The sequence below is a fragment of the Taurulus bubalis genome, assembly GCF_910589615.1.
Source record: "Taurulus bubalis genome assembly, chromosome: 15".
Taxonomy (NCBI): Eukaryota; Metazoa; Chordata; class Actinopteri; order Perciformes; family Cottidae; genus Taurulus; species Taurulus bubalis.
In genome coordinates this window covers 11,280,330-11,292,990 of record NC_136603.1, presented here as the reverse complement: position 1 = coordinate 11,292,990, position 12,661 = coordinate 11,280,330, and the positions used below count along the sequence as shown (strand labels likewise).

At 41.6% G+C, this 12,661-nt stretch overlaps 2 protein-coding genes across 2 annotated transcripts; one reads left to right on the top strand and one right to left on the bottom strand.

Annotated features, from left to right (window-relative positions):
- Positions 1-187: 187 nt before the first annotated feature.
- On the bottom strand, positions 188-3,199 carry tmem41aa (transmembrane protein 41aa; the record flags this gene model as incomplete). The annotated part of the gene is made up of 5 exons (XM_079231393.1): positions 188-408; positions 696-834; positions 1,638-1,799; positions 2,405-2,555; positions 3,021-3,199. 5 exons carry the CDS (start codon positions 3,197-3,199, stop codon positions 188-190), a joined length of 852 nt encoding a protein of 283 aa, XP_079087519.1.
- Positions 3,200-4,333: 1,134 nt separating this feature from the next.
- Positions 4,334-12,007, top strand: ehhadh (enoyl-CoA, hydratase/3-hydroxyacyl CoA dehydrogenase; the record flags this gene model as incomplete). The annotated part of the gene is made up of 7 exons (XM_079230836.1): positions 4,334-4,407; positions 5,038-5,141; positions 6,080-6,249; positions 6,571-6,682; positions 7,214-7,318; positions 9,560-9,901; positions 10,308-12,007. The coding sequence occupies 7 exons, from the start codon at positions 4,334-4,336 to the stop codon at positions 11,558-11,560; spliced, it is 2,160 nt and encodes a 719-aa protein (XP_079086962.1). The 3' UTR covers positions 11,561-12,007.
- Between the last annotated feature and the right edge of the window lie 654 nt (positions 12,008-12,661).

Below are 12,661 nucleotides of genomic sequence, written 5' to 3'. Positions count from 1 at the left end.
ACAAGAGAAAAGTCTTCACATGACAACTGTACATTTATACATATACACTGTGCCCATAAAAGTTGTGGCAGAGAAACACCAACATTTGGTTATACAAAATACTTGGCTTCAAATTCCGATGCGCCAGTCTTATTTTCCCAAAAGCTTTCCTGCTCCAGGTGGCTCCAGTAAAAAAAAAAAAAAAACATCACTGGACCTTCTTATCTGTGATTAGCCCGTTCTGCGGTTGGACATCCAGTTTGAGACGCTTCTGACTGAACCGGCGGATAAGAGCGCCGGGCAGCAGAGCCATGCAGGCGATGGCCAGCAGCTGCAGTAACCTCTCCCAGGAGAACAAGTCATCCAACGACGCCACCTCAGACAGCATGACGCCCGTTTGGACACAGATGAAGTTGTACGGCAGGAGGCCTAGGAAGGTAGATAGCAGAACAAAAATGGAGTTAGACATTATACAAAGCTTTATAGCTGAACTTTCAGTTGCAGAAATGCTCAATGAATACTTTAAATATAAAAAGGTGTTAGATTTTAGCTGAAAGTGAAGTCCCTTTTCTCTTAGTATTTACATTATTTATCTGGAGGGGAGCCAAACAATGGAAAATGGTTGGTATTGTTTTACTTTAATGTGTGAGTTTCATGACGAATATGATGAATATGTCGCCACATTGTTTACTAGTCAGGTGACCATGTGTGCTTACCAATGAAGACTGAGCCGAAGAAGAAGGTGATGGGGATGTTGACAATCGGTGCAGACATGTTCAGAAACCAGTTGGGGGTCATGGGAAAGAATCTCAGGAAGAGCAGAAAGAAGAACAAACAATCCTGGTTCTCCTCAATCTGGGAGATAAAGATGAGATGAGAGGCCGTAAGATGATGCAAGAGTCTATGAAGGGACAGCAGATACATGTGTTTTGTTGTGATGTTATGCCACCTACCTTCTGATTAACTTGTTATTGTAGAATAAGATACATTATTGTAAATAACACTGCAGAACTAAATATTTGATAGTCGCTGCATATTTATTTACACGTAACAATTACATGTGTAAGTAAAGATCTCAGGCCAGGAAAATACAACTTAATATTGTGGTTAACAAAACATATCCTAAAGGGATTTTAGAAAAAGAATTGCAAGGATTCATTGGGACCCGAAAATGGAGCGTTCAGGTGAGAAATCAATAAACATTCAAAGTAAAATCATTTTCTATGTGACCAATATATATGTTATGTTGTAATGAGATATCTTGGCAGTGTTGTATAAAAGTGTATGTGTGATTTCAGAGCATTGAGATGTGCGTGGCAATAAGGTGAACCTGAAGTCAATATGGGCTACGTCTCACTTTAAGAAGCATCTTTGATGGGAGTTTGGTAAGACACTGATGATTGCGTTCACATTTGTCTTTTCACTTCTTTACTTGAGCAATGTCCCCACAAATTCAGCATCATGTGCAAGTTAAGAAGTAACAGGTAGGCCTAGCTGTGTATTTCTATGCATTGTACATATCTTTTCATCTTTTGTTGATTGTAGAGACTTAAACTTGGTTCATCAGTGCTTTACATATTATCAAGAAGCATCTTGATCATTAGTTTCAACATGTGTTGCTTGGAATGAATTGTTTTTAAATAGGCTCGTAGATTTACCTTCCCCTGGAGCAAGGAGACTTTATCAGGGAAGAGGTTAGTGATGTAGCGCTTTCCGAAGGCCTTGGACAGGAGGTAGCACATGGTGGAGCCCACAGTGGTGAGCACAGAGGCTAGCAGCAATCCTTGATATGGTCCAAATATAGCTCCTGCTAAAATGTTCTGCACAATGACATGTGGACAGGGCCTGGGTTATTAGACATCATCTACATGCACGTGTAATGATCAGCTCTGACACACGCACAGCTACTGTATCTTTTCCTGTGAAGAGAGAGAAATACTAACAGTGGGTTTTTTTTAAGCGTGAGACTTTGGGTGTCACTTTAACCAGCAGTGTGTCGGAGTTCTCACTGTGCTGCACAGCATGATTAAACTAATGCAAGTGGGGAAGACAAACTGTCACAAAAAGCCTGCAGACACACAAAAGCAAGTCTGGCATCTCTTTGTTGTTTGAGCTAGCCGGATATTTTTATCCTCTGCAGTGAGTCTTCAGAGAAGAGAGACCCAGCCTTTTCATTTTTCCTTAAAGTGGGCCTACTTTCTTTTACACCTACCAGCCATGGCATTTTGTATTGCTAATTTAAACCATGCATCATATTTTCTGTGAACATGTAAAACAAAGAATAATACTGTGACTAATGTGTATCCATGAAGTTCAAATAAATTGCTTTAATCCTATTTCATCCAACATAAGAAATGCCTGTTTCTGCCTTGGCAACACACATTAGACCAGAGAGCATTTCACACTTGTATATTTAAACCTTTACCAGGAACGAGGATCCAGGAATGGCAAAGGACTGCTTGTAGAGATATGCACTGCAGAAGAGTAGCAGAACATATCCAGTGTGCTCGGTCTTGTAAAACTGCAGGAGCTCAGCCAGTTCCCTCAGCTCCTCCAAGTCTGAGGGGAACTTCAACCTGCAGGAACAAGTTACACATCATCCAATCTACTTTATTAACAGACAGGGTTGGGAAATATGCATACAAGGTATAAACTAATTGGATTATACAATATTTAAATTAATTCCTGTTAACAAATACAAGGTCGTGTATCAAATAGTGATACTTTTAAACTGGCAAACTAAGTTTAAAACTATTTCTGACATTTGTTTTTTTTCCCCATTGTTTACTGACGATAATACTAGTAACGTTAGATTAATTAGTTGGTTGATCAATAGACAATACATCGTCAGTGTAAGAGCCATTTTGTTATTATCTAGTAATCAGAGAGTGAAGGAGAGACTGGACGAGATGGGAGCATGCTTACATTAGCTAGCTAGTGAAAGTTAAATACCTCTTTTAATGAGAATAAAATAACAAATAACCTAGAGATGTAGGGTTACACTATCTTCTCTGGCTGAAAGCTACTGACGCGTCAGTTACCTGCCGGGTTCTCCGGAGCTGTCATCGGGCTGCTGCTCGGACTCCGCTGTCTCCACATGTTTGCTCTCGGCAGGTGGATGAGGACGTCGCCGCGGGGCCGCAGGCAGGAACAATGTCAACGAGTACAGGTACAAGCTAGCTGCAGCAACAACAGCGAGGAGTCCGACAAGTGCGCGCATATTCCTCACTTAGTGAGCCGGAACGCGGGTTCGCCTCCTTGATGCCAGCGAGTGAAGTAATGGCCAACCGCTGCTTCTTCTTCTTCTTCTTCTTTTTAATGGCAGCTGTCATCCTGGTGTGCGTCACTGCCCTCTTCTGGACGTAATAAGTGCCCAACTCCTACGGCTAATATTATAATATTTTAATCGAATTATATTGTTCTATTGATATATGATAACATACTAAATAGAGAATATTAAATAAACAAGGGAATAATAAATACATATGATTTAGTTGTATTTTAACTCCGGGCCAGATGGGGACGGTAATGGTCCGAGTCGAATACCATCAAAGGCCAGTAGAAACCAGAAAAAGATACAACGAAGAAGACAGTTTGGGAGTCTCATGAAAGACCACATAAAGAGCGCAGGTTTTTAAACACTTTATTAAAAACTGTAATATAATATACAATACATATAAGGCATACCAAGACACCCAATATACAACATCAACAATACAAAGCCCAGGAGTACGGGCAAAAGTAGCCAAGAGTAAGGCTCTTTCATTCAAAAGTCAAAATCCTTGTACCAATTTCAGTCAAAGTCAATCAGTCTTGCGAGGTCACAAAGGTTAAGTTATTTGACTATTTTACGGCATCTATATATTCATGGTGTTAACTCCACTTAACTTGGAAAAAGACCGTGTTGGATCCATTGCATTTGCATTTGTTGATGTGGTATTTTGTGTTAAGAATACAATATGTATTATACTTAAAATCAAACAGCACATACTTGTGATGATATAACTTTACAATGGTTGATTGAGTCTGTACAAGAGTTGGCTGTTGCCTCACAATATTTAGCAGGAAGGTTTAAGAGAAACGCTAGTGCGCTTTCTCTGTGCGCCCAGTGATCCGGGTATTTTCATATGACTTCCACTCGTAAGTCGAACTTGTGTTGCTTCAGGCGGCATTGAGCAACTTCATGAACGTGGCGCCGCCTCCGACGCTGAAAAATTCTGATTATGCGTCTCATGGGATCAAAGTTAGTCAAATGTAATGCAGCCTTGTCAGCGGGGGTGGAGTTACTTACAAAGTTCAGTCTTTGCACACCTAAAAAATAAGTGCGATAGCTTGTATTTGGTCGACAGGATCGATGGCTCAGTATACTCGTGTTTCGGGGATTGTTGGCTTAATTACTCTCCAGAATCCGCCTGTCAACGCACTCAGGTGAGCTGAAGTCAAAAACCAGGCTGCAGAGCCAGTCACACACGTTGTTTTTGTTGTTTTTTGTCCGAAGACAATTTGCTGCAAATCCATATGTTGGGTGTTCGAGATGCAATAACTTTTCTAGACTTGAGCAAAATGTGCAGATATAACTTCTGTCTGCGAGAGAGAATAACAACATTTGTCAATACAAGAGAAAAATATCTATATTTTGCCAGAGGGTGGCGTCAGAGGAAATACTTTCAATGGTGGAATGTAACAATATTTGCTGAAGATCTGTACTTAATATTATTTGTCATAATGTGATTATGAAATATTATGACAGATAATGAGTACTTAAACCTTTACTACTTTAAGTATACTTTGCAGATAATTTCTAGTATGATATACGAGCAAAGTCTGATCTCTTGGTCAATGATCTACTGCAGCAGGGTTTAAAGTTTTTCAAGGGCACCTAAGTTGTGTCTCACAAAAATGTAATTAGACCGCCACCGCCTCATTTTACAGAAACATATTCATTCATATTCTAGATAATGCACGTTATTAATAGGAGGAAGGGCTGCATCAGAAAGCTCTGTAATGTAGTGTAGGTAGACTTCAGTATCATGTATAAATGTGTCTTTTTGTATACAGTGCAGCGGTGAGGCAGGGCATTGTTGACAAGGTGGAGACAGCACTCAGTGACCCAAAGGTGAAGTCTGTGGTCATCTGTGGCCAGAATGGAAACTTCTGTGGAGGTATGGACATGTTTTTTTTTTCTTTTTTATTTCCTGTAACTTCGCAAATCATGTTATTGTTACTGCCAGATGTCAGTGTGCCCTTAAAGATAAAGAGAGAGAGAGTTTATGAACATCTTTTCCAATTACAAAACTCCATGACATTATGTGGTTTGGAAATGATGGCTGTCATTGGTCCCACACCACACGCTTGATATCATCCCTTCACTAATTTTTATAATCTACAATAAGCAAGGTAGCACGAGCTGTTGAATATATATATATATATAATCAAATTGTCTTCTCAAGCAATAAAATAAAAGAAAGTTATTCCAGGTACAATCTTTAATTAGATTGAACTTTAATATCAGTGTCTGTTACATTTGAAACACATTATTATTTTGGGAGACAAAAATGTTAACGTTGTGTTTTTCTTTACTACTTTTAATTGTTATATAACAGATGTTGCTATTCAAACTAATGGAAATGCTTATGGGCTTTTGTTTTGACTACAACTACCGATTTTTTTAGATGATTTATGGGATACACTTTAGCCCGGAAGCAACCATGTAGGGGAGAAACGAGAGAGGATATTACTATTCTTGTTTTACATACCTCTGCACCGGATTTAATCAAAAACATGCGAGCACAGCATTCACATAAACACCGTCACGGGTAATGATTAGAGCAAGAATTCTATGACAGATATCAAGAAAATTAAATAATCAGGAGGCTCATTTTTAAAAAAAAAGAATAGTTTGTGTTTATTAAATAAAAAGTGCACGTGTGTTATTTAACAAACTTAATAAACATTAATTATTTAAGACATTTTCGATGCCCTCAAATCGCCTAGAAGCAAACATCTCTGTGGAATCAGATGCACTTCTTATTACAATGCTTTGTTTATGTCATAAAGTTTGAAGCCCTGGTAACAGCATGAATTACATTTTGCATAACAGGGGCGGACATCAAGGAGTTTGGGTCGGCAATGTTCGGACCTCCACTGATACCGATGATCCACGCCATCGAGGCTGCGAACAAGCCGGTGGTGGCAGCCATAGAGGGGATTGCTTTAGGCGGAGGCCTTGAGCTGGCACTTGGCTGTCATTATCGAATCGCGCACTCTAAAGTTAGTCCATGCTTCATATCTCGTGTCTGTCTTTTAAGGTCAATGTCAAGTTGCATCAGTGTCTAACTGACAGTGTTGTCTTTCACTTTACAGAGTGGCTTTGTTAATTTAATAGTTATGTTTCATTAGAAATAAGACCAGTTCAAAACACAGCCCTGCTTGAGCATGACATCTTTTTTAGATGGGTTATTTTTGTAATGTAAAATAATATTTTCCATGTAATAACCAATGTAATGTATTTACTAAAGCTGTCTCTATGAATGTCATGAAAACCCCACATTGATCAGCACTTCCTATTCATCAAACGTTGTGTCCCTTCAGGCCAGACTGGGTCTTCCAGAGGTGACTCTGGGTCTGCTGCCAGCTGCAGGAGGATCCCAACGGCTGCCAAGGCTCATCGGGGTCCCAGCTGCCTTGAACCTCATCACCACAGGTTTACCTTGCCTGACTATTACAGAGTTGACGGTAGAAGTTTAGACCTTCCTTAAAGTACCAAACCAGATACAAGGAAGTATCAATACATATAAAGAAGTCATCATTTTACTGTTTTTCTTCCAGGGTTTTGTTTGTGCATCCGCATTTTGTCGTATTTTAGTTGTGCTTTTTGCAGATGACACTGCAATTAACTGCACTACTGTTTGCACAGGAACCCTGTACAGAAGAGTCCAGCTGCTAACATGTAGAGATTGGTGTTTACTCTGATGACCAGCAGAAGGCAGCATGTGTTTAGTTTGACACCACTCACCGCTACAGAAGCCTTTTCTGTGATTCACTGCTCGGTTCTAAACAAATTATTCAGATTTCTTCATAATTTTTACGATTATTTTTGTGTTGTTGTTTGATAAATGTCAGAATCCAACAGGGGATTTTACGGGACCTGGATGGCTCGTTATTACTTATCTAATCATTTGAAATGTCACATGTCACCCTGATAGACCTTTGATGCCCTTCCTATCTCCCCCAGGCCGCCATGTGACTGCTGCTGAGGCACTGCAACTTGGCATCGTGGATCAGGTTACCGATCACAACACTGTTGACGCGGCTGTGAAGTTTGCCCTGAGTGTTGCAGGTGAGACGCAGGAAACAAATCGCACGAGGTATAAAAGCCACTCCCTCTTCATGGGGTTTAAAAATGGACTCGGTGAAAAGAAAGAAAAATTCTTCCCAGTGCAGTTATTTTGGGCCAGCCCGACATCAAGAAGTGTCAACATGTGGGTTTGTGGAAGTCAAAGGAAGCAGAAAACACGGCAGGCAGATCCTCCACCACGGAAGACATAAATGTTTCATGGCTCTGTCAGATGTGCTCTGATGTCTTCACTGCTTTTGCTGTATTATTCAGAAGGGCGAAAAGGGACAAACTTTCCTAGAATATTAATAACATGCCCTCGCCATTCATTTAGGAGGATGAAAATGTCTTTGTGCACGAGAATCAGACTCATTTACCCATTGAATGGATCGCTAATGTGTGCCACATCCCTACAGTTTACCAGGAATGATTTCGCTGTCTGTGTAAAGGCTAACCATTCAGATTTGCTACATGCTACGTTCTAATACTGACTGATAATACTATTAGGCTCAACTGAAATGAAAAATCTAAAACATTTTAGTTTACATTTTGTATTTATTTTTTTAGCGTCCTATTTACCTATAGATATGAGAGCGTGTTTGAACATCTCATTCAACCCTCGGCAAGAAAATGAATATGCGTATTGCCCAAAATGTCAAACTATTCCTGTAAGTGGTATTGTGAACTAATCCACGTACCACCCACTATGGTGTGAGATTTTGTATGTTTTACATTGTCAGATTACATGAGGGGTAGGAGTAACGTGTTTACTCTTGTTTTAGCAGAGCCTTGGTTGGAAGTGAATATGAGAGGATGTTTTTATACTATATTATTTACATACTATATTGTAGGTAATCAGATAATTGTGTTAGAGATTGTGCCGAATACCAAACGATCGTACTACGTCTGTGCAAAATGTCAACAGTGAGTCTCCAGGATTGCATGTAAAAATTTCACAATCGAAAGATGATTGAAGTCTTGTGCTTTTTACAAATACTTTTTTCCCCTACTCTACACTGCCAAGATGACTTTGAGTGGGCGAGCAAGTGAGTGTTTATAACGCTGAGGCTTAGAGTGAGTCACACAGAGAAGCTAACACTTCACACGATGGGCGATTTGAGAAGATAGGACTGAAATCTGTGGAGACTTACGGATATACTCCGATGCTGATTTGCAGGCGTGTTGAATTGGGACGCGAAATGTGTGTCTAAATATACAACAAAAAAAGTGTGAATGTTAGTGACATTGAGATGCACGGCTGGTGAGTCAACCAGCGCAGAATAATTTAGTCTGTCACAACCATACATGCAAACATAAAACACTACACAGCAGTAAAGCTGGTACATGGGTGTATGTAGGCACGTGCAGGCTGATATACACACACACACACACACACACACACACACCCACACCCCACACACATGCACAGATTCAAGTCTCTACTGGGGAAGAGATTAACGTTTTTGCCCCAGTAGTTGCAACATCTGCCCGCTACATCTGTCAGGACGACCAGGCTTTCCACCCGCTGCACAACAAATCCATCGACACAGCTCAACCATTTACAGATTAACCGCTGCAATAATGTCCTCCTGAAGTACATTGGTATCACATTGCTCTGCCACACAGCATCTCACTGACTTTTCAGAATGTACTTTTAACTGAACATTCATTCTTCTTTCGGATATATTGATACTGACTTTCATTAGGCTAAATTATAAGTAATTGGAGACAACAGATCAGGGCTGTCCCCTTTAAGCTTTGCCATGGTGACCCAGATACTGGCCTAGACCCTCAGCTGAGTGTAATTCAGTGGAGCTGTGAAGGATTCTGACTACTGTCTCATGTAATCATGTCAGAGGAGACAGAAATGGGTATTAAGATGCGTTTAACAAGGTTTTAGCAGAGTGGCCTTCTTCTACATTCTCATTGTTTGCAGGCTTAAAAAATAGACTATTTTACCCGGAACCAAATAGTTTTTTTTAAGTTTCAAATCGGTGATGTTCAAAGGGAACTGTTCTTCCAATTATGCTGGAAATGGTCAGCTGCTGGCTGAAAAAGTGTAAAAAAGCTGTGTACAAATGGAAACTAAGAAGCGCTTTTCAGTTTAGAAAATGAAATGACGAGCTTGTATAGAAATGCTATTACACAGTCAATTTTGTGATTTTCTTTTAGCAAAATTCTGAGAACTGTAGGTAAAAAGGTAATTCCTTTTGGAGTCATGTTTCTTCCATGTTTCTATTTCAGGTCAGTCAATGGATGCCCGTCGTATAAGTACTTATCCGTGTCCGCAGCCGTCTGATTTGGATGCTCTGTTTGAGGAGGTAATGCAGAAGGTGCGTCAAAGTGCCCGTGGAGCTATAGCGCCAGTTGCATGTGTCCAGGCGGTGCGGGCGGCTGCCACCCTGCTGTACACTCAGGGCATGGAGCGGGAGAGAGAGCTGATGGCCACTCTCTTCAACTCAGGCCAGGCCCGCGCCCTGCAGTACATATTCTTTGCTCAGAGAGCCGTTGGCAGGTGGAGGATGCCCAATGGAGCCAGCTGGGACACAAGCAAGCCCAGGCCCGTAAATAAAGCAGCGGTCATTGGTAAGAGCTTTGGACTAGTAATCTCTGTTTGTCCAAGCTTTCAAAAAGGACATGCACATTCACTCATCAAGCTATCTGTGTGGCTTTTCCAAATTCATGTTGCCTATGGAAACTAAGCCCTCGTTTATAGTTCAGCTGAGTGTAAATGGATGACCCCGCTCTTCCCTGCAGGGAGGATTGGCTGCATGACAATCTGGATATGTGAAGCTCTGCAGCTTGTGCATTAACATTGCACGCTTTGGAACAACTTCATGCTCCCAGGCTAAAACTATTTACAGTCTAGCATTGTGTAGAGTGCTCTAAACTTGTATTTACTGTAATTTGTCTTGGTCAGACATGTCTGTGATATGTGCAACTGGTTCGGAGGTAATATTTCTGTCATCGCCATGTGATTTTGTCTTCACAGGTCTCGGCACCATGGGGCGAGGCATAACAGTAGCCCTTGCTCAGACAGGGTTTTCTGTGGTTGCCGTTGAGACCCAGGAGAAGCAGTTGATGGAGGCAAAGCAGGCCATATCTAGCATGTTGGAGCGAGGAGCTAAGAGACGTGGGGTGGCTCCTCCACTTGATAGGATCAGTTACAGCCAGAACATCCAGGCTGTAGCAGATGTCGACCTGGTCATCGAGGCTGTGTTTGAGGACATGGGCCTGAAGGTGAAAGTATTCCAGCAGCTGTCGGCTGTTTGTAAACCAGGAACTCTCCTGTGCACCAACACTTCTGCTCTAGACATGGACCAGCTAGCCTCTGAAACCCCTAACCCGGAGCTTGTGGTTGGGATGCACTTCTTTTCCCCAGCCCATGTCATGAAGCTGCTGGAGGTGGTGTATGGACCACGGTCCTCTCCTCAGGCCGTGGCCACTGCCATGCAATTGGGAAAGAAAATGGGCAAAGTCAGTGTGGCAGTAGGCAACTGCAGGGGCTTTGTGGGGAACCGCATGCTGATGCCATACAGCCAACAAGCTTTCTTCCTGTTGGAGGAGGGAGCTACACCTGAGTTGGTAGATCAAGCATTGAAGGAGTTTGGTTTTTCCATGGGTGTGTTCACAATGTCCGACCTTGCTGGGCTCGACGTGGGCTGGAGAATCCGGAAGAGTGCCGGGCTAGCGGAGCCTGTAGCGGCATCAGGGCAATCAGCTAGAATCCGAAAAGGCTACAGGTACAGCCCCATTGCAGACCTGATCTGTGAGCAGGGACGGTTTGGCCAAAAAACAGGCCGGGGCTGGTACCGTTATGATAAACCCGGCGGTCGGGTGGCCAGGTCTGACCCCTGGCTGCACAGCTTTCTGGAGCAGTACCGAGCCCGGCACGGCTTGGTGGCACGCAGCATAGACCACCAGGAGGTGCTGGAGCGCTGCCTCTATGCCATGATCAACGAGGGCTTCCGCATTCTGGAGGACGGAATAGCTGCAGGACCCGAAGACATCGATGTCATCTATGTGTTTGGCTACGGCTGGCCTAGGCATCGCGGAGGTCCCATGTTCTACGCCAGCATGGTGGGGCTGGCAAAGGTCCTGGAGAGGCTGGAGCACTACCACCAGGCTCACCCTGATGTGCCCTACCTGCAGCCCTGCAGCCTCCTCAAGAGGCTGGTGGCCAGTGGCAGCCCACCTGTCCACAGGTGGAGGGAAGTCATCAAGAAACTCCATAGCCAGCTTTAAATCTCAAGCATGTCAGCTTTAATCTCTTTATTCACTTTAATAATGAGGGTATCATACTGTGATGAGCGGTTAATGAACTGCACTTGTATTGTGTTGAATAAATCATTTAGATATTTTTCTATGATGTGATTATGGATGCAATTGTCTGGTCTGTCTTATTTGTGTATCCTCCTGTAAATGCTGGGTGGCCAAAACAATAGACACACCTTACAATATAGTTCAATATGACAAGCTTTACAACAATTTGATGTGCATTATTTGCATTATATTGGAATAAATTATATTGTACAGATTTATATGATAAACTGGGAATTCAGTGTATTGCAGAAATGTAAATATATTTTCTAACTCTGAAATGACAGATCTGTATAAAGATCCTAGAATACAATCTGCAGTTAAATCTTTTGTGTAATGCTCTGAAATGTAGTAGACCATTCCATTTCTATATCAGGCTTGATTGGTTATTAATTAATCATGTTTAATAAATGCTAGTACTCTTTTAATTTACAATATCTCAAAATCTACCATCTGATACCTCAATAAACACCGGTTATAGACTCATGTATTTTTTTGTGATGTATATACAGTCCTACCTGAATCTGGTACACATGTGTTGGCTTGTTATTCAGGAACGTGCTTGTGTCATTTCATGTGATCTGTTTCAGCAATCAAACCTGTTATGGAGAAGAACAATTTAAATGTTTTCTTCATGTGGTGTGTGACTTGGGTTCCTGTTTTTTCTTCTTCTACTGACTCAGCTGGAGTGGTGACAGGAGAGCTGAGGGAGACACACAGAAGCTGAACTGCCTTTATATAAATGAATGGCTCACTTCCCAAATAAATCTCACACCTCAGCAATGAGTCGATGTTGTTTTCGCCATCTAGCGGCTGAAGACCTCAAACTCAGCAGCTGGATTTTAAACATGGTGCTCCATTTTGTCTGCAAATACACTACTTCTGAACATTTCGTTGTTTAAAAGCATGACAGAACAAAAGATTTATAAATCAATATGATTAAAAAATATTACCAAGATTAAATAATAAGCACCTATTCCGAAAATGTAACCTATTTGAGAATCGTATTCAGGTGAACAGGAGTGT